The sequence below is a fragment of the Colletes gigas genome, unplaced genomic scaffold (assembly GCF_013123115.1).
Source record: "Colletes gigas isolate AHSC1104 unplaced genomic scaffold, ASM1312311v1 Colletes_gigas_Sc00018, whole genome shotgun sequence".
Taxonomy (NCBI): domain Eukaryota; kingdom Metazoa; phylum Arthropoda; class Insecta; order Hymenoptera; family Colletidae; genus Colletes; species Colletes gigas.
Window position 1 is genome coordinate 3,544,258 of NW_025106647.1, and position 27,214 is coordinate 3,571,471.

The 27,214-nt window shown below is 33.8% G+C and overlaps 1 protein-coding gene across 1 annotated transcript in view; it reads left to right on the forward strand.

Moving 5' to 3' along the window:
• Nucleotides 1-27,214, forward strand: part of LOC122400453 (nuclear receptor coactivator 2-like) — a 286,464-nt gene that overhangs the window by 180,049 nt on the left and 79,201 nt on the right. The window contains exon 4 of the mRNA XM_043401934.1: nt 20,290-20,397. Within this exon, the coding sequence (XP_043257869.1) occupies nt 20,290-20,397 (108 nt within the window). The remainder of the gene's footprint in view (nt 1-20,289; nt 20,398-27,214) is intronic.

The window sequence follows — 27,214 nt, forward strand, 5'->3', positions numbered from 1 at the left end:
AAAATTGAAAAGTTTTAAATCATTCTGGAAAAATTATTTTCGGTTGCAGGGGCCAATTACAATCATTTTTAGTGAATAGACATACCTCCGAAATCCTACCCAGTTTCGAGAAAAAAATTCAGTACGGTCGAAACTTTAAACGTTAATAACTTTTTAACGAAGCCTCAGTCAACAAATTGGTATTCTTGATTTTGGTCTTATTTTGGCCTCTAAAATCTCCCATTATAATTTTTTCCAGGGATGGTCGAACACCCTCACAGCATAACTTTGTATTAATATTATAATGTACTTCTATCATTTTTTTAAACATGGCTCTGAGTTTTCAAAGAAATAAGATCATTCGTGTAAAAAATATAAAAATCGAAGAACTTTATTTTTAGTCTTCTCTTTTTTAAAGCAGTACTTTTCATATACTTGGTTGGTTCAAATATGTTTTAGTATAATTTATTTCTTATCAGTATTTTCTTCAAGATAATATCACCACCGTGGTGATAGTCGATGCAAACTCAACACTATACTACCGAGTTGATGCAAAGAAACGCGATGAATTTTCGTCTCGTTTTAAGAGAACCAATATTAACAGAAAATTTGTAACTTCCAGTCGATTAGTTATACGTAATAAACGCGTCGGTTATAACATTTTTTGGTTATCATTCTCTTTTTGTAGCCGTTACTTACGTTTCAACTGATAATTGAAATAATTTAGCGAACGTCACGCTGTTGAGTTATTCGAGTCTCGCACGCTTTTGCTTTCTTACTCGCGTTTCCTGCCGTTTGTTGAACAAATCATAGAGTAGAAAACGCTGACAAATTTAGAACTTGCTAACGCTGGTGATAAGAATATCCTTTCATGCTATAAAATGTTACGATACAGCGTAGCTGCTCAGTGAATTTTTCTGTTGCAGAATTATATACTTTTCTCGACTATTTTTGGGAACTTCCGTCCATTTTTTAACGTTTTGTTTTGGCAATTAAAGTAATTTGTTTTACACACGAATATGAGTTTACATATATTTGTTTCCACAAGTCTTTCTATTTTTCACGAATTTTTCTATTTTGTAAACTTATATGCATACTCAATATTTAAAGTTTTAAAAATATTAATTTTTCTACCATCGAATTTTAGTATATTGCGTTACATGAAAGATTAATTTGAACGACACAATTATTAATTATATTTAGAGTATTTCCTGGTGTCTGCTTATGCTTGTTATTAAATTACTTCTTTTTGCACGTTCTAAATTCAATAAGAATTCCATTCTTCTGAATTTCATTCATCAGAGTGAACTTTTACTCACTGAATTCAGTTTTGAAATTTATGCAGAAACTGTGATGTGACTCTGTCTTCTCTTTCCAAAAGTTTCCCTGAATAACTTTGCTCCCATAAATAAATGGAAATCAGTTCAACTCGAATTAATTCGAAAAAAATGCAAAAATTAATTATTGCAGTTATAAGAATTGCAATAGTTGAAATTATTCCACATGATTATTCGTTGCATTTAAAAAGCAGAGGCAAAACAAAAAAATAATTTTTTTTACTTTATTTCCATATTAAAATCAAAGTTTTGACTGCGCTAATAATTTTGTGACTCGTCGTACATCGTAGATTATAAAATATATATGTAACGTCACTTTTGAATCACCCTGTACAATGCTCTCTGTTCTGCGTTATTTATGGTTCCATGAAGTGGAAGATTTACACTCAGCGAGTCGAGCAAATGAAATCGAAATCAGATTCTGCAAAGAATAAAATTTTATACGTTTGTGCTATAATCGAAATTTAAAAAAAACCAGATTTAAAATTCCAGATCCGTATTGAAATTTTTTAAAAACTTAATTGGAAGGCACACGAGGTTCCATTAGATTCTATATTTTCTATATAACATGTTAAAAATTTGAGTCACCACTATATCCTATTGTAATATTAAATGGTTAAGATTAATTTTTATTGAAATCTTTGTTTATCAAATTTTCTTATAAACTACATTTTGAATAAAAATTGTCTATTAAAAGATTTCTTTGCTTTGTTGTTTGATTGATAGTCATATATTTGACTAATATGGTTTCGATTTTTCTTAATACTGATTCATCAAGAAAATTTCAGATAAATTAAGTAGTCTATTCTTTTTGTTGGAACATAGAGAGCAACTAAACGAAATTTTATCCAGATTGAACAAAAGTAGCAGTGGTTATAGGGAAATCACAAACACACGAATTGTGAATTTGATATTAATAATGATATCGTTGTAACATTTATATAAATAAAATTTGTGGGGATTTTGTAACCGGTGATCTATTTTAATGTTTAGTTAGTTATCTCTATTCTGGTATGGTATATATAAATGGATAAAACATTGACTTGTGAAACTCGTAAAGTATAAAATTTCCAAGAGAAATTACAATTAAATTACAATGTTAGAAAAATGGTTGAGTTTCATGTAGTATTTTATATTAATATGTTCTTGGTAATTGCAGTAATCATTTTTAAAATGAACGTAGTGTCGGGATTGACATGTTCGACTTACGAATTCCGTCTGGAGTTCATTTTAAGAATCATTACTATACAAAATGTTCGGCCGCCCTTAGGAAAAATTTTAATGGGAGATTCTAGAGGCTAAAATAAGACGAAAATAAAGGATACTAATTTGTTGATTGAGGCTTTGTTAAAAAGTTATGGAAACATTTCCGGCCACACAGTATATTTTTGGTAAAGAATTTTTTTCACGAAACTGCGTAGGATTTCGAGGGTATGTCTATTCACCAAAAATGATTGTAATTGACCCCCGCGACCGAAAATAATTTTTTCAGACCGATTTGAAACACATGAAATTTCAGGGGAATCATTCATTCATGATCAGACATTATATTTTCTATAAGGAATTTTTTTCTCGAAAGTAGGTAGGATTTCGAGGGTATGTCTAATGACCAAAAATGATTGTAATTGACACGTATATTAAGCTGGCGTAGCCATTTGAAAAGACCAAAGCAAAATTAATACGATATTTTTTTGCTATTTATTTGCTAATTATTTGCCAAAGAATTAATTTTTTTGCTCCAGCCGTTTTTGAGAAACAATGGCTACGCTACCGTAATATTAAGCTGGCGTAGCCACTTATTGTATCTCTGTACGTAAGACAGATATCAATACCATTCTTGCGGCATATTTTGTTGCTAATTTATTGCTCGTAATCCACTGAATATTAATTTTTTTGCCCCAGGCGTTTTCGAAATACTGTGGCTGCTGTAGCTCAATATTAACATAACGTAGCCACATGTTGTATCACAGTAGGTAACAAAGCTATCGATACCATTCTTGCGGCATATTTTTTTGCTAATTATTTGCTATCAATCCCCCGAATATTAATTTTTTTTTCCGCAGTCTTTTTCGAGAAACGACGACCGCGCTGGACCAGCGTTAATTTAGCATAGCCACATGTCGCGCCTTTGTACCTAACACAGCTATCGATACCATTCTTGCGGCATATTTTTTTGCTAATTATTTGCTATCAATCCCCCGAATATTAATTTTTTTGCCGTAGTCTTTTTCGAGAAACGACGACCGCGCTGGACCAGCGTTAATCTAGCATAGCCACGTGTCGCGCCTTTGTACCTGACACAGCTATCGATACCATTCTTGCGGCATATTCTTTTGCTAATTATTTGCTATCAATCCCCCGAATATTAATTTTTTTGCCGCAGTCTTTTTCGAGAAACGACGACCGCGCTGGACCAGCGTTAATCTAGCATAGCCACGTGTAGCGCCTTTGAGCCTAAGAAAGCTATCGATACCATTCTTGCGGCATATTTTTTTGCTAATTATTTGCTATCAATCCCCCGAATATTAATTTTTTTGCCGCAGTCTTTTTCGAGAAACGACGACCGCGCTGGACCAGCGTTAATCTAGCATAGCCACGTGTCGCGCCTTTGAGCCTAAGAAAGCTATCAATACCATTCTTGCGGCATATTCTTTTGCTAATTATTTGCTATCAATCCCCCGAATATTAATTTTTTTGCTGCAGTCTTTTTCGAGAAACGACGTCCGCGCTGGACCAGCGTTAATCTAGCATAGCCACGTGTCGCGCCTTTGTACCTAACACAGCTATCGATACCATTCTTGCGGCATATTTTTTTGCTAATTATTTGCTATCAATCCCCCGAATATTAATTTTTTTGCTGCAGTCTTTTTCGAGAAACGACGACCGCGCTGGACTAGCGTTAATCTAGCATAGCCACGTGTCGCGCCTTTGTACCTAACACAGCTATCGATACCATTCTTGCGGCATATTTTTTTGCTAATTATTTGCTATCAATCCCCCGAATATTAATTTTTTTGCTGCAGTATTTTTCGAGAAACGACCTCGAAAAAGACTGCGGCAAAAAAATTAATATTCGGGGGATTGATAGCAAATAATTAGCAAAAAAATATGCCGCAAGAATGGTATCGATAGCTTTGTTACCTACTGTGATACAACATGTGGCTACGTTAGGTTAATATTGAGCTACAGCAGCCACAGTTTTTCGAAAACGACTGGGGCAAAAAAATTAATATTCAGTGGATTACGAGCAATAAATTAGCAACAAAATATGCCGCAAGAATGGTATTGATATCTGTCTTACGTACAGAGATACAATAAGTGGCTACGCCAGCTTAATATTACGGTAGCGTAGCCATTGTTTCTCAAAAACGGCTGGAGCAAAAAAATTAATTCTTTGGCAAATAATTAGCAAATAAATAGCAAAAAAATATCGTATTAATTTTGCTTTGGCCTTTTCAAATGGCTACGCCAGCTTAATATACGTGTAATTGACCCCTGTATATAAATATAATTTTTCCAGAACGCTTTGATGTTTTTTTTTTTCGTTGAAAAATTTAGGCACCTAATTAGATTTTCGGTACGGAATTTTTTCTCGAAAGTGAGTAGGATTTCGAGGGTATGTCTATTCACCAAAAATGATTGTAATTGACCCCCGCGACCGAAAATAATTTTTCTGTGAACGATTTGAAATTTTTCAATTTAATTTTTTATTAACTTTTTAACGAAGCCTCAATATACAAATTGATTGTCTTGATTTTCGTCTTTGGCCTCTAGAATCTCCCATTAGAATTTTTCTAATGATTGATTTATTAACGTAATGATTCTTAAGTTGATCGTATAGAAATTATTCATGAAGTTAAATCGCCTCAGATAAATTTCACATTGGTAAGGCATATAATTTTTGATAAATTTGAGCATCAATGATGGAAAAATATTTTTTAACCCGGTCAAACATAAACGTTTAATTATTTTGTAGCGGGAAATATATGACCTGGCCGCTTTCGTAATAAGTTGCACGTATGATACTCGCGCACAAATATGTGTTATGCATCGAAAAATGAGTGACTTTATAATATCATGAAAACGTATGTTGCCGACAGGTCCGAAAGGGATATTCAGATTGGAATTATTTATAAGCGCTAACGGTACTGTTTGGAATTCTCCGTCGTCTCTATCAAAATTCCAATCGCGGCACTTAATTGCTTTCAATTAATCTCGGGAACGTAGAAACGATCTGTAAAAGTCGCACGGCTCTGGATCCGATTGTTGCGTGCAACGCGCATTGCGTTCGCGAGGAAAAAAGGTCGTAACGTAACTCGTTGAAGACGAAAAATAATAGGCGATACTGGTAGTACGATTGAACGACAGGACGATGAGATTGAACACAAGCTGGTCGAATCAAGGATCGACAAATCCTCCGGCGCGGATCGTGTTTTGTAATTAACCTTTACATGCAGTTGAGTTTTTTAATTAAGTTCCCGTCGATTCAACGCTCGTTGGAATATCTTTCCGCGGAATAGCAATCTTAACAATCGTCCACGTAAGCGAGAAATGCTATGCAATTTAAACGATTTATGAATATCTTCGTCTAGAAAACGTAAATTCACGATGTAACAAAATTAAATTGTAAAAGTCGAAAAAGGTGTTTCGTAATGTTTCTTCATAAAAGATTCAAAAAAACGTCGATAAAAGTCAAGTATAAATGTATCTGGATAGTTCAAACAGTGTTTGAATGGTCACAGTATGACGAGGACTTGAATCAAGTTCTTGAAAATCATCGCTCCATTTTAAAATATATTTTCATTTCATACACATTGTTCATAATACAGTGTTTCTTCTCTGAAATAGAAATGTGTAGAATATCGTTAATAAGGTAGTTGAAATAGAAATAAAGTTTGTTAAAGTACGATAAACTTGAAGAACTTAATTTATAATATTCAGATACATGGATAGTGCACAGTATACCTATTCGAATAGTATTTAAATTATATTCGTCGAATATTCGAATTATCCAAGAGAAAATAATTTCAGTTCTAATACAAATACATACATAATTTTTCATTCGAGTACTGAAATGAGTAATTAATAATAGTATTTGAATATTTAAATATTCAAACGATAATATACGAATGTTAAAATGTTCGTAATATTCGAATACTAATCTAACATTCGTAAAATTCGAATACTTATCTAATATTGGTAAAATTCAAATACTAATCTAATATTCGAATATTCAAATATTCGTAATATTCGAATACTAATCTAATATTTCAATGTTCAAATATTCGTACTATTCGAATGTTCAAATACTCGTAATATTCGAATACTAATCTAATATTCGAATGTTCAATTATTCGTAATATTCGTAAAATTCGAATACTTATCTAATATTCGAAAAATTCGAATACTTATCTAATATTCGTAAAATTTGAATACTTATCAAATATTCGTAAAATTCAAATACTTATCAAATATTCGAAAAACTAGAATACTTATCTAATATACGTAAAATTCGAATACTTACTTAACATTCGTAAAATTCGAATACTTATCTAATATTGGTAAAATTCAAATACTAATCTAATATTCGTAATATTCGAATACTAATCTAATATTTCAATGTTCAAATATTCGTACTATTCGAATGTTCAAATACTCGTAATATTCGAATACTAATCTAATATTCGAATGTTCAATTATTCGTAATATTCGTAAAATTCGAATACTTATCTAATATTCGAAAAATTCGAATACTTATCTAATATTCGTAAAATTTGAATACTTATCAAATATTCGTAAAATTCAAATACTTATCAAATATTCGAAAAACTAGAATACTTATCTAATATACGTAAAATTCGAATACTTACTTAACATTCGTAAAATTCGAATACTTATCTAATATTGGTAAAATTCAAATACTAATCTAATATTCGAATATTCAAATATTCGTAATATTCGAATACTAATCTAATATTTCAATGTTCAAATATTCGTAATATTCGAATGTTCAAATACTCGTAATATTCGAATACTAATCTAATATTCGAATACTTATCTAATATTCGTAAAATTCGAATACTTATCAAATATTCGTAAAATTCGAATACTTATCAAATATTCGTAAAATTCAAATACTTATCAAATATACGAAGAGTCCCCAAGTCCTAGCATATATCGATTCGAGAGAAACGAACGAACCGATGAGACGCGAAAAGACGACACAGCGAGAGCCAGTCGAATGATTGCGTTGAAATGAAAGGAAAAGAGGGGAAGCACGCGTTGGTTTCGTCCACGTGTGGCAAATTAGTTCTGCCAGTCAAGTCCGCGGTCGACCGATTCGAACGACAGAAATTCGCTCGTCTGTGCATTCGAGTGAAATTTGATTCGTTGATGTCTGACGAATTGTTGTCAGTTTCAATGAATTGTCAACTAAAATTTTATTGATAGGCGAGTCGAAAGCCAAAAAGTGCGACCTATGTCTCGCGTACGAGAGTTTCCATTACCAAAAAACACAATTTAATGTTTATACAGGATTTTGTAATATATTTTGTAGAAAAGTCGGAAACAGTTATTAGCTACAGTTTAAAAATATAGAAATTCTGTGCATATGTAAAGTATCTTTAAAAATCAAATTTAAACTAGATATTTAATTTTTAAAAATTAAATTTCAGTTTGGTATTTATTGGTTCAGTTGTTTAAATATATGACTTTTGGACGGTGAAAATAATTCTAGATTCATAGAGATGAATTTAATTTAAAAAAGTACATCGTCCATTTGTTGGAAACAAAATGTGAAATGTCGTCTTCATTTTATGTAAAAAAATCGTTATTTTGTTCAATTTGTTTTTTTTAATACTGCTTTCGACACGGTTTAAATTAAGCTTGCCACACTCATTTTAGCTTGATGATTAATGTATTTATTGTCATGTAAGTACAGACATGTAATTATTGTACAACAGTTAATAACATTTTAAATGCTGTTCTGCAGTTAAACAAATATCAATCATTACACCGTCATGTCACTAGCAAATTTGTGTATAATTTGGAATGAAAGTAATAATTGTTGCAAAAATAAACGACACGATACATTTATTTAAAAACAACTGTACATTCAAAACAAAATTTATTTTCATGTAATACAATTTTTACATGAATAAACTAAGAAATTATTCTAAATGTTATACATCTTTGTCAAGGGAATAATATAATAATTAAATTTCTTTTAACTTTCAATATGTTTATCCAAAAGAAAATACTGGATATATTAGGACAACAGAAACTTTCACAAGGATCTAAAAAAATATAAAAATTTTTTATTTATTGTTCTCACATTTATTCTCAATATTTTTCTGTTTACATTTGCTTTTTATTAACACGTCCAAATAAATTAATTTTTGTTTCTATTAGGCTTTGTATGGTAGAACGCATCTAATCATTAGTTTCCTTAGTATAAGAAAAAATTCACCTTCCAAATACACTTTTATAACGAGTTCTTATGTATATTGGCTGTTTGTTTACGTTTGCTAGCCATATTGCTAATGATCGACGAATTAAGAGAAGCAGACAGGAATTTATTTGTAGTTTATTAGCAACGATATATCGAATTCTGAAGAACATCCTTTTGAAACATCACTCAGATGTTACAAATCAACATCATTCAGAAAATTCCCTGTGTGTATGCTAAATTTTGTGTTATCAAAGTATACAGGATGTTCGATCATCCCTGGGAAAAATTTTAATGGGGGATTCTAGAGGCCAAAATAAGACGAAAATCAAAAATACCAATTTGTTGATGGAGGCTTCGTTAAAAAGTTATTAACGTTTAAAGTTCCACCCGTATTGAATTTTTTTCTAGAAAGTGGGTAGGATTTCGGGGGTATGTCTATTCACCAAAAATGATTGTAATTGACCCCCTCAACCGAAGATAATTTTTGTAGAACGATTTGAAATTTTTGAATGTAATTGTTAATAGCTTTTTAACGAAGCCTCCATCAACAAATTGGTATTCTTGATTTTCGTCTTATTTTGATTTCTAAAAGAGTATTTTGACTAAAAAGTTATGCAATTGCATTTGAGGATTTGGACTATTAATTGCTGAAAATATGCAAACAATTAATAGAGAGAATAATGGAAAAATCCATTTAACTTATTTATCCAAAATTGAATTCTATTTAAGATTTATAAAACTGTTTAAAAAAATAGTGGCAGTGAAATAATAAAATTCAGATTCAAATTCAAATTTAGTTGAGTAATAAAATATATTTTTAATTTTAAATTAATTTATAATAGTGTATTTTATTTGATTGGGTAGTAAAATATATTCTTTGTTTCAAATTAATTTACAATGATATATTCTATTTGAAGTATATCGTATAAAAATTAAAATTATAATTTCATTCTATTTGACGACTTTATTCGCCAAATAAAACAAAGTAATCATGGAGGAAGTATAGTGAGCAAGGTGAAGGGGCCAAGTTCAGCTTCTAAGGCTGTTTTACAATCTAACCCAAGATAACCCAGATGGCTCGCGGGATCGAATTATGTTAACTCGTGTTACGCACGATCGTTCGATGAAATAAAATTCTAATCTACGATAAGATCCAGTTTCATCTATTTGCGATTTACGTGGTTACGTGATGCAGGACTCTGCTCATCCCAGGACTGTCGATTCTCTTTTCTTTTGCCGAAAAGCTGACCAAAATGCAATTTTTGAAGTACAAATCAGCTCTTTGCCTGTATGTTTAATGTATCAGGCACAGTTCATATGAACAAATATACAGGGTGTTCGGCCATCCTAGGGAAAAATTTTAATGGGAGATTCTAGAGAACAAAATAAGACGAAAACCAAAAATACCAATTTGTTGATTAAGGCTTCGTTAAAAAGTTATTGATGTTTAAAGTTCCGCCCGTTCTGAATTTTTTTCTCGAAAATACGCAAGATTTCAGGGGTATGTCTATTCACCAAAAATGATTGTAATTGACCCCCGCAACCGAAAATAATTTTTCCACAACGATTTGTAATTTTTTAATTTTGTCGAATAATTTCACACATTCTCGATTTTTTTTCTCGAAAGTGGGCAGGATTTCGTGTGTATGTCTAATGACAAAAACTGATTGTAATTATCCCCCGCAACCGTAAATAATTTTTTCAGAACGATTTGAAATTCTTTTTTCCGTCGCCAAAAATTTCACACATTATCAAATTTTTTTCTAGAAAATGGGTAAGATTTTGGGGGTATGTCTATTCACCAAAAATGATTGTAATTCTCACACACAACCGAAAATAATTTCTCCAGAACGATTTTAAATTTTTGAATTTAATTGTTAATAACTTTTTAACGAAGCCTCCATCAACAAATTGGTATTCTTGATTTTCGTCTTATTTTGGCCTCTAGAATCCCTCATTAAAATTTTTCCCAAGGGTGGCCGAACGCCCTGTATTTAAATCATTTTGTCCTTAAAATACAAGTTATAAACTTTGTACATCAACAATATAAAATATCTTTAAATTTACCTATATAATTCTCTTGCCAAAATGCCATAAATTTTATCCATTCTTTAATACAATGTTAAAGAAATAGTTAGGTTATTCACGGAATTTTACAGCGGGAGACACGTACATATCCAATCGAAACATTTTGTAGAAATTTGCAGATTTAGAAGATGTTTATACTTAAAGTAACAATTATTACGAATCGGTGGTCCCTGCGAATGATGTTGAAGTTACTTATCCGTTACATAAAGTATTCATTTATGGACCATCTGTGGCAAAACATACTATTATACCCATAGGGTGTTTTACAGAAGAGGTATTAGAATCGTACCATAGAATATGTAAATTATTTAGAAGATGTTATAGCCAAAGATTTTTTAGGAAGAAAACCACTGAAGACATTTTTAATAACACTTTCGGACACAATTCTAAAAAAACTAAACAGATTCCTCCCAAAGTTCTAAACATACTATGTGATAGTGAACATATTCGTCAGAGTTCGAATCTGACTAAAAATAAAGGCTGTAATTAGTAAAGTAGCAGTTTTCATTTCAAAGTGTAGTCATTAATTTCAGTTTTAATTACAATATTACCATTTTTGGCAACACATTCGAACGTCCTGACCTTGTTTTTTGAAATTTTGCTTTTAGATTCATAATCAGCGATCTCGAAAACTCAAGGATTCGAATTTTTAGATCATTATGATACTTTGGCCATTTTCTTTTTTGAAATTGTTACTTTAGATTTGTAATCAGTGACCTCGAAAACGCTAGGATACCAATTCTTGTACAAATCAAAAGGCGCCTTCATATTTTGGCCAGTTCTTCGTTAAAATGGGCCATTGTGCGTCGCATCACGCGCGTTCGCACTGATAAGCGGTAAAAAAACGAGCGGAAAGCATCGAAAGAACAAACGGTGTCGCAAGACACGCGTTGACGCTTTTTTTAATCCCGTCTGGCGGACCGTGACGCTTAAGGTCAGGTTTTATAGCCCTGGCTCTTGGGATTTTATCGAATTCCCATCGTCGCGTCGTCGCGATATCAGCGGGACCGAGTTGTGACAATATGAGAAACACGCTCTCGTTCATAAGTCACCTGGATCTTATACCTTAACCTTAAACCAGCTGTTTAACATTTTGTGTTATGACGAGTATACTCGTCATGCGTAAAAAGTAGTTACAGTTTGCTGTTTAAATTCAAATTTTAACGAAAGTTAAAATATATTCGTAAATTTCAAGGTGTTTTATGTATCTGAAGGCTAAAACAAAATACATGAAAGCTAATTAATCAGTTTTCTAAGGTATTTGATCTTTTCTTAACACTAGATTGCCCAAGGAAGTCATTTTGACTGCTTTTTAATTTCAATTAGAAAAACAATTATGTATATAATGACACAATTTCTTAGAATTTTGTGACTTTTTATACAACATATAAATGCGTTTATTAATAATTGTAGTTACCTTCATTTCCGGTATATATACATATATGTGTTATACCTATATTGCCCAAAAGCAGTCATTTTGACTGCTTGAGAAATTTTAAATAATCAAATGACTCTTATTATTGAATTGAGTAAATTTCTTATATGACCAGTTCGGCTCTGTATTGAAATAACAGTTTTCATTTTTTTTCGATTACCGACACATGATAACATACAAGTACATGATAAATTAGTTGCAGTTTCTCAATAAGCTAAAGTAGTACTTGTTAGTCGAATCTTTATGCAGTGATACTTGTTCTAACAAGTTGTTTATTTTATTTCTTTTGCGCCCTAAATTCATAATATTAAAACCTAATATTAAAAATAAATTTTAAACAAATTTCTTTACACATTAGTTATGCTTTCACAATGCAGTCATTTTGACTGCTTTTGGGCAATATAGGTATATACTAAGTTTCAGTCTTTCTAGTGTTAATAAGACAAATTTTGTGAAAACTTGAAATCAATCCGATTAAAATCCTTGAACTCGAAAAACGAGTATAAAATTGTAGTTCGTGATTTTTACTCCTCACAAAAGAGTAGGAATTTTCCAAATGGGATATTATTTTCAAATATATATAAATTCAGCAAATAAAGAGATATTGGACTTTTTTTTTTAAATTTTCATTATGGTGTAATTGCTTAATATAATTCGTTGGTGCCGGGGTTTGGCAAATGTCAGGACCATCATCTTTATCGTAAAGACATCGCGCCAACTACACGGTCGAGCAACGGCGCGGAGAACACGGATCGTGTCGGTGATTAGGTGTGACGTTAGTGTAGCAACTATGTATGTCGGGTGTCTGACGAAAGATCAACGTCTGCGTTCAATTTGTCCCTTTGTGACGCGCTTACGTTCAACTGGCTATATTTACTAGAGACATTGCCACTAGGAATATCTGGAAACACGGTACACCGCGTTAAATTGCAGCTAGTCTCGAGTTTCGGCTCATACGTTTAGCGGTGTGTGGTCCGCGCTCAGATTAAACTTTATTATATATTTAGATTAAAAATTATTTCTAATTAGAAATACCTAATATCTAAGCTCCATGGAAAGGTTTCATATTTTTGTTAACAATTTTTGCTAAGTACATCGTTAACGTTTCAGTCTTCAGTCGAACACAAAATTTATTAAATAATTTAAGCTCTAAAAAAATAATCAAAATAATTAGTTTACGAGTGAAATTAAATTCTTTGTTTGTAATGATCCGATTCGCGGCTATCATTCAGAGATTCAGAGTATCGAGAACTTCAAGTGGAGATCGAAGACTTGACCAGGCGGTGAAGTAGTCTCCTTTATCGAAGAAGACACTTCGAAAGATGTACTTGAATAGTGAACGTGTATTTGGCAGTGAAGTTCAACTGTCACTGATCTACTCCAATATTTCTTGGCTCTTCCAGCCACTTGGCTAAGAATGTTTCGCGATACGGTGTTCAGAAGTGCAGATGCACACTTCTTTGTCGCTTCTGCGACTGAATGGCTAATTTAAGAAAGATTCGATATATGTAAACTAACTTGAAACATGTTTGTTTCTGCACTTGCAAGCTGGCTTCGATCGTATTGTAGATCAACTCGATCTCTGGAACGATCATGCTGCACAGTAACTCGCAAAATTGGTCACGATCTACAGTGAGATGATTCTTAAAATGAAACATATCGTGTTTTAAATGTCGTCTTTCATGCTTCACTGGTTTAAAGGGGGGATCCTCTCAGTTGGGAGGGATATAATTGTTCAACTTACGAATCACCTCTGGGGTTCATTTTAAGAACCATTATTGTAGTTTGCCATGAAACAGATGTCGAAAAGAAGAGAAATAAACGTGTCTCCCAGTTGGGAGGGATATAAATGTTCGACTTACGAATCATGTTTGGGGTTCATTTTACGAATCATCACTGTATTTAAATGATATTAAAAATAACATGATTCGTATTAACAAATATTTCCACGGTTATTTGTACCAAATGTATTGAAATAGCGTAAAATTTCATTTTTTAGCATGTATCTATTCTACTCATTGCTCAAAAGTTTAGTTGATAGATTTTCTGATTCTGTGCAACTTCTGTCTTTGTAAAGTAAATCATGAACATAAATATACTGTCAATCCAATTGAACGATGTCTTATCGATATTATTTCAGTAAATATATAGGGCTTCTTTCAACATTGGTGTTCGTGGTGTTAGTGTATTTACAACCTAATCTATTGTTACTATTATCTTCTGTGTCATCGATTTTAAAGGTTGGCTCGATATAGTAGTTCGTGGCCTGATTTCTGAAAACAGAAAGTACAGAAATCAGGAAACGAGAATGTACTCTGATCTAATTTCTTTTTTTACCATTGATACTGATTCTGTCCAACAATATGTAACAGTCGTGTAACAAGCAATTGACCCTAACAGTTGAGGATTTACCTAACGAGAGCAATACAGAAACTATCCCCCAATTTCATGATTAAATTTCTTCAAGACGTTCGTAAGGTGATCTCTATTTAAGTTACAGAATTGTTCGGCGCTCGTCTCTCTTGTTTATTAATATTAAAAAAAGTTGACGTATTCCATAATTTATTAAATTAACTTTTCGATTCGGACAATTTCTTTTCAAACTTTTTCCTATTATAACAATTTTAGAGTATTATTATATATTGAATAAAAACTTTTTATTCAAGAAATTAGTCAGAGTCATTCGTTGCTCTTGTAAGCTGGTTAAAATTGATTGAAACATTGTGGACGATATTGAATCAGACGAAGCTATCGGTTGTAATTTATCTCTTGTACTCTGACCTTCGTTATTGTTGAGTTTTCTCAACGCAATGTCGATATCAGACGCAATGATGTCATAGGGAACGATTAAAATTAGTTAAATTTAATGTAATCCAGACGATGCAACGTCAAATTTAAAAGTCCCGTGGAATATTACGTGTCAAACGGTCGTTCTTATTTTAAGTCAGCAGATTCTCAAGCTTTTTGACTTTCTTTGAGTGACATTTGGAGCAATTATCGAAACATTCATATTTCGTATCGACAATTGAAATATTAAATCACGGACAGTGTTTTGTGAAGAATCGAAAGATAAAAACAAGAACATTGTAAGTCACCAAAAACGCAACGATGTCTCTAGAATTGTATTTCTTTCGAAGTGTTTGAACCAGATGTGATTCGTAAGTTGAACATTTATACCCCTCACAACTGGGAGATGCGTCCATTTACCTTCTTTTCGACATCTTTTTTATGGCAAATTACAGCAATAATTCTTAAAATGAATCCCAGATGTGATTCTTAAGTTGAACATTTATACCCCACACAACTGGGAGATGCATCCATTTACCTTCTTTTCGACATCTTTTTTATGGCAAACTACAGCAATAATTCTTAAAATGAATCCCAGATGTGATTCTTAAGTTGAACATTTATACCCCACACAACTGGGAGATGCATTCATTTACCTTCTTTTCGACATCTTTTTTATGGCAAACTACAGCAATAATTCTTAAAATGAATCCCAGACGTGATTCGTAAGTTGAACATTTATATCCCTCCCAACTGGGAGATGCGTTCGTCTCCCTCCTTTTCGACATCTGTTTCGTAGCAAATTACAGTAATGATTCTTAAAATGAATTCCATACATGATTCGTAAATTGAACATTTCTAGTTTTCCCAACTAGAGCGAAGATCAATACTTAAAAAGCTGCTGGTGTCGAATTTCGCCTTCGCTGAACGAAAGATGAACGTTCATTTTAAGAATCATTCCTCTATGTCTAACATTTCACCCATCTCTTAAGGAACTTGTACCATCAAAAGCCCAATGGAACAGAAATCGAACATGTCCATTGCTCGTAATTTGAAAACACGTTGCATAATTAGACAAGAATCGAATTTTGAATATCACGAATAATATGGCAACGAACAATACGGAATGAAATCAACGGAAAGTCTGCTGTGGGGCGTGGAAGATTCCTGGCTAAACACCGCGATAGGAAAATACGGAATCGTTGAGTCGCGTATAATATGCAATTACGAAATTGTTCGTAAAGGTCAGAAACAGAGGGTCTAGAACGTTTCCCGGTTTTCAGATGTCGCTGAACCGTGAGAAACGCGTTGCAATCTGACCTCCGCAATCACCTTTATCGATATCGTGCATCGCGAGCCGCGGCGGGAAATTTTGCGTAGGTAGATCCGCGGACGCAACTAAGCGTGTAATTCGTACCTATCTGCGTTCTATCTGCCATACTCGTTTCGCAGTAGCCTACTCGGTTATTGCCTATTTCCCGCTGGCTGACTAATACATTCGCGTCACAGGATCGTTACGTTTCATCAAATCAGCAACAAATTATCGCGGTCAATTAGAATCCCGTTTAATAATTCCTCCGTGTACTTGGGGCGATTACGAAACAACGTCGCGCACGTGGGATTATCGTACAACGATTCGATACGCGAATCGAGAATCGCTTTCTACCCTTTTGCGATTTATTCGATGTTTTACCTAATCTCGAATGATCGATGATCGCGTGGATATTGTATTTGCATCGATGACAGGTAAAAATTTCACTCTTTAGATGTATGCAGTTCCAACAATATACAATGGTCGATATTGCAACCATCATGGCATCGATTCTATTTAAGATTTCTTCTGATTCAATCCTCGCTTGCTTTATCAAATCTGCAGTGATAGATCGTTCTATTACTCATGTAAATATGGTAACTCGAGATTGGATTTTTTAATAGGCTATTCTCATATCTTTCTTTAAGATCTCTGATGGAAGTTACTTTAGAGGCTATTTTTTTCAATCTGATATCAATTCTACCCAAGTTTCCTTGCATTTCCTCATTTTCCTTTATCCCATTCGTTGATGGTCGTCTATTACATATTAACTTTGTAATAGTTTAATTAAAAGTTAGACTGTATAATGAGTAGTTCTAAATTCTTTCTTCCTAATTACCAATGGTGTTATTTAATCCTAAATTACATCTATACTAAGGTAAATTCTAATTGAATATCATTCTCAATCAATTTTCATTTCCATTATCAAATCTGGAGTGATAGATCATTTTGTTAATTTCGTAATTGTATTAATTCAAGATTACATTTTGTAATATGCAATTCTCACTTCTATCTTAAATTGATTTGAGGAGATATCTTTCTTCACGCCATGTCTCATTATGACCTTTAAAAATACACAAAAAGCGAGCTTTTAATAACAGTATGAAACTTGAAAGATTACATAAATGAGTTAATTTTGAAGGATATATCATTCATTTTGTTAGTCTTATATGAGTAAGATTACAATTTGTAAGATTCCCTATTTTTGCTTAAGAAAAACAGTTGTCTATAAGAAATTTAATCAAGAAAAATTTTTATTTTGTAGCATCGATAAAATTATGCACAAAACAATCGTGTTTAACAATGTTATGTTAATGCATTCATACTTGTATAATCATCAGGAGTTATTTGAAATTATAAAATCGTCTACTCGAATCGTTTAATCGTTTAAAAAATTATATCTGATATATGCAAAAGGTTATTTTTCTTTCAATCTTGACGTGCATTTAATTCCATCGTGCTGTTGGGATCCGCTAATTGTTTGGAGCAGTGTATTATGGTAAATGCATGCTGCGATGAATTCGCGTTTTATGGACTGTTCGTCTATCTCTTCGGGTTGGTCATATATATCCTTGACCATAATTGTCTCGAGTCCTTTCGTACGAATTGTGAATTCTGCCAGGCATTACAATGCAACACGCGATAGAAGACGTCTTACGTGTCGATAAACGAACGTATAAAGTACACGCACGACGATGGAACTACCGACATCCTTGGTGAAAATATACAATAAGACGTTCGAGTGCGTCAACGTGCAGTAATTACGGTAAAGATATAATGCATCGAGCGAAACGTTGTGAAAATTGCTGACCGTTCCACAATTACGCGACCGTGCGGCAGGAAAGGTTTAAAAATTTCTCACGTGCCGGTATCGGTTCTGTTTCTCAAACTATCCTGAGGATCCACCCAACTAGGTGTAATTTCAATAATCGTGACTGATGGTGGTCAAAACTTTAACTGTGTTACGAGCGCGAGCGCGAGATCCTGGATTCAGTCGAGGGCAGTACTCGACCGGTGGTTTTAGGTATGGTTTAGGAAAGAGAAAGGAGTTCCGGACGAACCAGGGGCTCTATATCCTGGGAGCCACGGGGTTAGATTTATAAGGAAAATGTATGGTTTCACGGACGAACCAGGGGCTTTATACCCTGGAAGCCACGTAGGTTTTTTAGGATGTTTTAGGATCTTGCTCTGTCGTAATGGTACACCTCGAGCGGTAAAGGTGTACCGGGTTCGTGAGATACCCCTAGCCTTACAGTTAATATGGTTCAGGGTTGAATTAAGTGAATAATACAAGTGAGGAATACTACTTGAATATATTCTTATCGATGCTCAAGTACAGTGATCAATTAACAAAACTGGTACTATTGTTAGGTTGCCTTGACGACGAAAGATCCATGTCGACTTTTACGCGGCCCTTATATACTTGAAAATGCTCTGTGCAGTGGCGGGGCATCACCATATAAGGTAATGCCCTATATATGGAAATTGGGCCGGGTGCTTACATACGGCATGAGTCAACCCCGTTCAAAGGGTTGTACACTAGATGCTTAGGCCAACGCCCAAGTCACCAAACGTTTCAATCCCATACATGAATGATATGTAACAACTGTTACGGGAATAAATAGTAACTGTTTGAATATGAGAAATACATTTACTTTTCGTGCACGAATCGCGTCGATAATGCAAGTAATTGAAATTATCAAACAAAATAGACAACGTTACTAACATTTTAAAATACGTATAATGATTTTTAAGACGAATCCCAGACGTGATTCATAAGTTGAATATTTCTATTCCTCCAACTAGGGAAAACGTTCATTTCCCTGCTTCGTCTCAAGAAACTACATGCAATGATTCTTAAAATGAACCCTAGATGTGATTCACAAATTGAACATTTCTATTCCTGTCAAGTAGGGGATGTGTCCCATTTCCCTTCTCCTTGACATTTGTTTCGCGATAAATTACGATAGTGATTCTTAAAATGAACCTCAGACGTGATTTTTAAATTCAACATTTCTATTCCTCCAACTAGGGAAAGCATTCATTTCTCTGTTTCATCTTAAGAAACTACATGTAATGATTTTTAAAATGAACCCTAGACGTGATTCACAAATTCAACATTCCTATTCCTGTCAAGTAGAGGATGTGTCCCATTTCCCTTCTCCTCCTTGACATCTGTTTCGCGATAAATTACGGTAATGATTCTTAAAATGAACCTCAGACGTGATTCTTAAATTCAACATTTCTATTCCTCCAACTAGGGAAAGCATTCATTTCTCTGTTTCATCTTAAGAAACTACATGTAATGATTCTTAAAATGAACCCTAGACGTGATTCACAAATTCAACATTTCTATTCCTGTCAAGTAGAGGATGTGTCCCATTTCCTTTCTCCTCCTTGACATCTGTTTCGCGTAAAATTACGATAGTGATTCTTAAAATGAACCTCAGACGTGATTTTTAAATTCAACATTTCTTTTCCTCCAACTAGGGAAAGCATTCATTTCTCTGTTTCATCTTAAGAAACTACATGTAATGATTTTTAAAATGAACCCTAGACGTGATTCACAAATTCAACATTTCTATTCCTGTCAAGTAGAGGATGTGTCCCATTTCCCTTCTCCTCCTTGACATCTGTTTCGCGTAAAATGACGGTAGTGCGCCTGCGTTGTACAAGAGATGAACACGCCAGCCTCAGAGCGATGTTCATTTTAAGAATCATTATTGTAAAAGCATTTTTTTTTTTTGTCTCATCATTAACAATGTTGCAACACGTTCAAAGTGCCGGTTACCAGTGACCACCGTGACAGTGATCGTGTTGAATCTGCACTCGACTGTCTGAAATAGTATTTGGTACATATAAATCACCCATACTAACATTTATTATGTCGTTTCTGTTGCAGGCCAAGCCCGTGTGAACTGCAGGACCCGCTGTGGGTCAAAATGAGTGCGATTACTGGCAGCATCACCAAGAAGAGAAAGAAATCAGATTCCAAGTCTCAGTCGCAAATGTGAGTAAGGGTGTTATCCAGAATCAAAGTTCCTTTTTCGAGTGAAACGAGAAACTTCCAGTAGTTTGCTCTTTTGCAAAGACAATAAGAAATTTTACAACCGTAACTTTATAAAACATTCCTGGGAGATGATTTTTGGTGTCTTAATTTTCCTAAGATAATTATACGGTATTAGTTATATAGATTTTAGTAGATTATTTTTATCTAACGTTATCAAAGGAGCGCCAAAGATTATTTTTGGTTGCAATTAATTTTGTAGAAAACTTAATCACAATTTTCTGCAGGGACCAAAAATAATAATTATCCTGAACATTTATACGAAAGAAATCATTAACAATAAGTTGTTATAATTTCAAATTTCGAAATTTCTTAAAATAAAGAATTTCCTTACTATAGTTAGATCAGTAATATATTATTATTTTGTCCATTTCTGTTTTTTGTTTTAAGAAATTTCAGCAAAAAAGTGAGAAATTAATTACCTGCTTTCATTCTAAAATCATTTTAAACTCTTTTATACCTAATTTTCTAATTGTTCTACCAATAATAAATTGGACACGCTTGTTTTTAATTTTCAAAAGTAGAATTCAACATATATTATTATATTGTCCATTTCTGTTTTTCGTTTTAAGAAATTCGATCAAAAAAATGAGAAATTAATTACCTGTTTGCCTTCTGAAATTATTTTGAACTCTTCTGTCCCTAATTTTCTAATTGCTCTACCAATAATAAATTGTGCACGCCTGTTTATAATTTCCAAAAGTGAAATCCAACATAGGCATTTTAGGGTTAATGAATTTCCTTGCTGTTCGAGGACGCAAACTCAAGGCAAACTGTAGCGCGTCTGCGTCTCTCAAAGATTTTTACACGGAAGATCGTCGCATTTCGAGGTCAACTTTCCCCTGTACAATCGTGCATTCCATCTGATTTCGAATCGGTCATCAAACAGCCGTTAAGTATGCGTTCGACTCGAGATGAATTGGATTGAAATTACTACGCGTAACAAAGGTTCCGTGCATCTAGCGATCTATTGACGAAGTCTCGAACCGAGAAGGAAAACTGACGAAACAATTTTCCGCGAAACGAATAATTATTGTTTATCATTCACGTCAAACAGGAAAAATTTACATCAGATAGACGCAACACGAACGCAAATAACAAAAATCGACGGTTAAACACGTTTTTGTCGTCGATCATTAAACAACCAATTCCACATAAAAATGTCACAGGAGATAATAAACGAACTTTTTATGAATATCTTAAACACAGAAAAGCACAATTACATCATTTAAACAATAATTTCTACGTACGAACGCCACGGGAGATAAGAAATGAATTTTGTATGAATATCTTAAACGCAGAAAAGCATGATTACACTTTTTATAATTGAAGGATTTGGAAATCGATTAATAGATATTGCATTTTCTTGAATAAATAATATAGAATTTTGATTATTACTTAAATCCAATTACCATAATTTGAATGATCGACTCTGGCAATATTGCATTATTTTTTTTTATTTATTTATTTATCAAAAGTATGATAATACATTTTATAGAATTCTTTGATTTTCATGAGATAGTATAGAATACAGAGTATAAGAAGTAATAAGAATATTTTTAATACTATTTAATAAAAACAAAATATTTATTATTGTGCAATCGAGAAGTAGGTGATTCTTCGTGCAAAAACAAGCCCGAGAATATAGAATAAAATTTTGTTCGCCGACCTTTCGTTATCGAGAAAAACAAGTCTGAAAATCTATAGAATGCAACGCATAATTAATTACTATTTCAACATATGAGTCTCACTGGGCCAGAAAGGTTTAAAATCGTTTTCTATTGTGGCGTCGCCTCCCATGCTCACCACCAGAGGGGTCGCGCTCTCACAAGCGCTCGACCGACCCCTCGATTGTTATATGTATACAGGGTGTTCAGCCACCCATGGGAAAAATTTTAATGGGGGATTCTACAGGGCAAAATAAGACGAAAATCAAGAATACCAATTTTTTGATGGAGGCTTCGTTAGAAAGTTATTAACGTTTAAAGTTCCGTCTGTACTGAATTTTTTTCTCGAAAATGCGCAGGAATTCGGGATTATGTCTATTCACCAAAAATTATTGTAATTGGCCCTCGCAACCGAAAATAATTTTTCCAGAACGATTTGTAAGTTTTTTTTTCGTCGAAAAATTTAGACACCTAATTAGATTTTCGGTAAGGAATTTTTTTCTCGAAAGTGCGTAGGATTTCGGGGATATGTGTAATGACCAAAAAGGATTGCAATTGACCCCCGCAGCCGAAAATAATTTTTTTAGAACAATTTAAAAATTTTTTATTTCGCCGAAAAATTTCAGCACCTAACCCGATTTTCTTTCTCGAAAGTGGATAGGATTTCGGAGGTATGTGTATTCACCAAAAATGATTGTAATTGACCCCTGCAAACGAAAATAATTTTTCCAGAACGATTTGAAATTTTTGAATTTACTTGTTAATAACTTTTTAACAAGCCTCCATCAACAAATTGGTATTCTTGATTTTCGTCTTATTTTGGCCTCTAGAATCCCCCATTAAAATTTTTCCCACTTCCCAAACTTCCCAATATCCCAGTCATCTAAGGTAGGGCCTGCTAGAGAGTCTTACTGATGAATCCGCTAGCAGGCCCGGACGAAACGCGCCCCCTCCTTTCCTTTTCTGCTGTCCTACAAGATTCTCCCGAGATTCTACCCTCAGCCAGCGGTGCCACACTATTTTCATCAAAAGTCACTCACGGAGCAAATTTCTTGCCCGAAATAATGATATCGGGCAAGTAGAAAGTTCCTTCCAGTCCGGTACGTCATGAATTATTGCAATTTATAGAATGAATATGTAGGGAATCTTATCGGTAATTGTATTTCATTATTTTCCATAACTCCAGTACGTGTAATAAAACAAAAGTGAAACTAGTGTAGGATTAAAATTGTAATTTAATCACTTACAAGGAACCATCGCGAACGGTCCGGCTTCGATTTTGATGAAACTTTGTACACTTATAAAGCAGCCAAAAATAATCGACACGTATTTTTTTTTAGCTGCGGTAACTCGAGTTTAAGGGGTGAAACCACCCCTTGAAGTTTTGGCTCGAAACGGCTATCTCGAAAACGAAAAGACATATAAGAAAATTGTTAATGGGCGAGGTTGATGGTTTCTTATGTACAATAACATGGTGTTAAAAAATTTAAAAAAATACAATTTGTTTATAACAAAAAAAAATTTATTAACTTAATTTTTCATTTTATTGAAATTTTCATAATGACAAAAAATGACGAGCATTTTATTCCAAATCCATTGGTATGCGATTTTTTAAAATTGCCTCCTACAGTTTTTGATGATTTACATCTTGCGCGCACATCCATTATGGTAGTAGCCGTTCTAACTTTGATTTTAATGAAGCACTGTAGGCTTGCACTACTTCTAGAGGACAAAATCGGGAAAAATACCAATTTGTTGATGGAGGCTTCGTTAAGAAATTATTAACGTTTAAAGTTTCGCCCGTACTGAATTTTTTTCTCCGAAATGCCCAAGATTTCGGGGGAATGTGTAATGACCAAAAATGATTGTAATCGACCCCTGCGACCGAAAATAATTTTTTCAGAATGGTTTGAAATTTTTTAATTTTGTTGAAAAATTTCACACATTCTCGAACTTTCTTCTCAAAAGTGCGTAGGATTTCGGGGGTATATATATTGACCAAAAATGATTGTAATTGGCCCCCGCAACCGAAAATAATTTTTTCCTGGAGGATTTGAAATTTTTTAATTTAATTTTTTAATAACTTTTTAACGAAGGCTCAATCAACAAATTGATATTCTTGATTTTCGTCTTATTTTGGCCTCTAGAATCTCACATTAAAATTTTTCCCAAGGGTGGCCGAACTTTTCCAAATCCATTGGTATGTAATATTTTAAAATTGCCTCTTACAGTTTTGCAGATTTTGATGATTTACATCTTGCGCGCACATCCATTATGGTAGTAGCCGTTCTAACTTTGATTTAGTGCAAGCCTACAGTGCTTCATTAAAATCAAAGTTAGAACGGCTACTACCATAATGAATGTGCGCGCAAGATGTAAATCATCAAAATCTGCAAAACTGTAAGAGGCAATTTTAAAAAATCGCATACCAATGGATTTGGAATAAAATGCTCGTCATTTTTTGTCATTATGAAAATTTCAATAAAATGAAAAATTAAGTTAATAAATTTTTTTTTGTTATAAACAAATTGTATTTTTTTAAATTTTTTAACACCATGTTATTCTACATAAGAAACCATCAACCTCGCCCATTAACAATTTTTTTGTATGTCTTTCCGTTTTCGAGATAGCCGTTTCGAGCCAAAACTTCAAGGGGTGGTTTCACCCCTTAAACTCGAGTTACCGCAGCTAAAAAAAAATACGTGTCGATTATTTTTGGCTGCTTTATAAGTGTACACAGTTTCATCAAAATCGAAGCCGGACCGTTCGCGATGGTTCCTTGTTAGTCAGAACTCGCGAATTAACAAAACATGGAACAAGGAACTTTATTAACACCAGAACAAACACCAAACAAATAATATTCACCAAATCGTTATAATCGTAATCACCGTCACGTACAATCGTTTCGTCGCGTCGTCGAATCGACCGGCAAAAGACTTCGTTGCCTTCTCGACGCGTCCTTTTAACCCTTTCCCGTCCCGAACATCCGCCGGTTTCATATCCGGAGAAGTTTCCAGAACATTCCCGTCGTTTCGCAACAATGTTTCGTTACCATACTTCATACATTCATACATCCAATCATGCAATCGTTCAGGGTCGACACATTCACGCAATTCAATCCTTACCAGCTCCACATCCGGTAATCTTTCCCGAATGTTCTTAACATTTCCAAACATTTCCAAACGTTTCATCACTATGGCCAACGCACTCATACATTTAATCATTCAATTAGAGTCGACACATTCAGATCACTCAGCCGTTCTTCACGATCGATGCGAAACGACGGAAAACACTCGTCCCCTACACTAGTGTTAATAAGATGCATTTGTTTCATGGCAACACCTTGAATAGTGGGCTCGCTTGTAACAATAAATCTTTATGAAATATTGGGAAACACCAACCATAGATTTCGTTTAATTTTTCCAGTGGCTCGTAAATATCGCGCGAAGTTTAATTCGCGTGATCGGTTTGTAAATGACAGGCGTGCACTTCCGTGTTTTATTCGAGCCCTTTGCATATTCATTGGTCGTGTTATCCGCATAAAAGCAGTCATAATTGCTGGCTTAAACGTGATAAGCAAAGTGAATGTTTAATATGCAGCATAGGTCCATTTTAATTTGATATCTATCCAGTTTGTCGGGAAGTTAAATCATGCGTATCCGCTGCTCGTGTCAGTGTCGAACAGCCGGTAGTTTTCGATATCCCGGTCGATCGAGACCTGCACGCATCAATTCCATTATGCACAACATACGTGTAACGAAAGACAAAAATTTGTGCGCTTGAATGCAAAGAAACATTTGTCGCTCACCTTCCAAAAACAATAATTTAAAAAAAAAAATAAACAAAATCAAAAGGACCGATGTCGTGTAATTTGTCTTTTTGTCTTTTGCAATAATAAATATTTTATTTTTAACGTGCATTCTCGATATCGGTATTGATATTAATTACACTTTTAAAATACTGCTGTATTCGATTCGTGTCTCTAGCTAAGATTGTGTGAAATTATCAAGCACTTTAATCTCAGCTTTGGATAGAATAATTACAGATATCGAAATATTAAATTAACGCGCGCGATATTATTGCAGAATAATTGGCGCGTACAATTCTAACGGGGCTGGAAATTGTTCAATTATAATATTTAAAAATTTGATGATACGAGTGTCATAAAAGATTTATATTTGTGCAGTTATCGAAATTAAGGTGCACCCAAAGAAAAGCATTTCCGTTAAAAGTAGCATTTGCAATTGCACGTGTAATTAAAGTCATAATATTTTGTAAAAATAACACGAGTAATTTTGCTACTATATTCGTTCGTTATGTTTCTATTTTTGTTGTTATCTGTACGCAATACAGAGAATAGTAGTCTTTTAGTGTTGTAAATATATTTTAAAGCAAATAATAAAACGATCAAGATAAATTCCATCTTAATTAAGCTTGAATAAATTGCAAAGCAATTATATTACAAGCTTCCATCGATACGATACCTTGGGCTAAGAAAAATAATTCCAGACACATTTCTGAGGAAAACAAGTTTAATATCAGGTTTAACGAACGAGAAACTACTCGAGAATAGTAGAAAAATCCAAACGTGTCCGTCGATACAATAGATTCGCCGAATCGAATCGAGTATTCGAACGTGTATCGAGTGTCTTGAACAAATATGTACTCGTAAGTCGTTACTCGAACGACCGAACACTCGAGTTCGTTCAACGAAACGAGTTCTGCTCGTCTCAAATTTCAAGCTATTCGAATGGCACTAGTATAATACCGAGCAACAACGCGCGCAGCAGCTTTATGGCATGAAAATATGGTCAGCTTCGGTGAAGTGAGGAGAGTCACTGTTCGGCGATGTGACGTCAGGCAAGGTCAACCGAGCGTTTCAACGGGACTGAAGTTGATTCAGCATTTAACAATTTTCTTTCTATAAAATTCGCTAACCTAACCAAACGCTAGGCGACGACTCCGACGCGCATCGTGTCTGCGCAGGTTTTGACGCAGCTGTTCGAGCACTCGAATTTAGAATTTCTCGTTAGTACACCTAATCCACGATGTACACAATAAATTCAGTAGCGTATTCGCCATCAACGGGACCC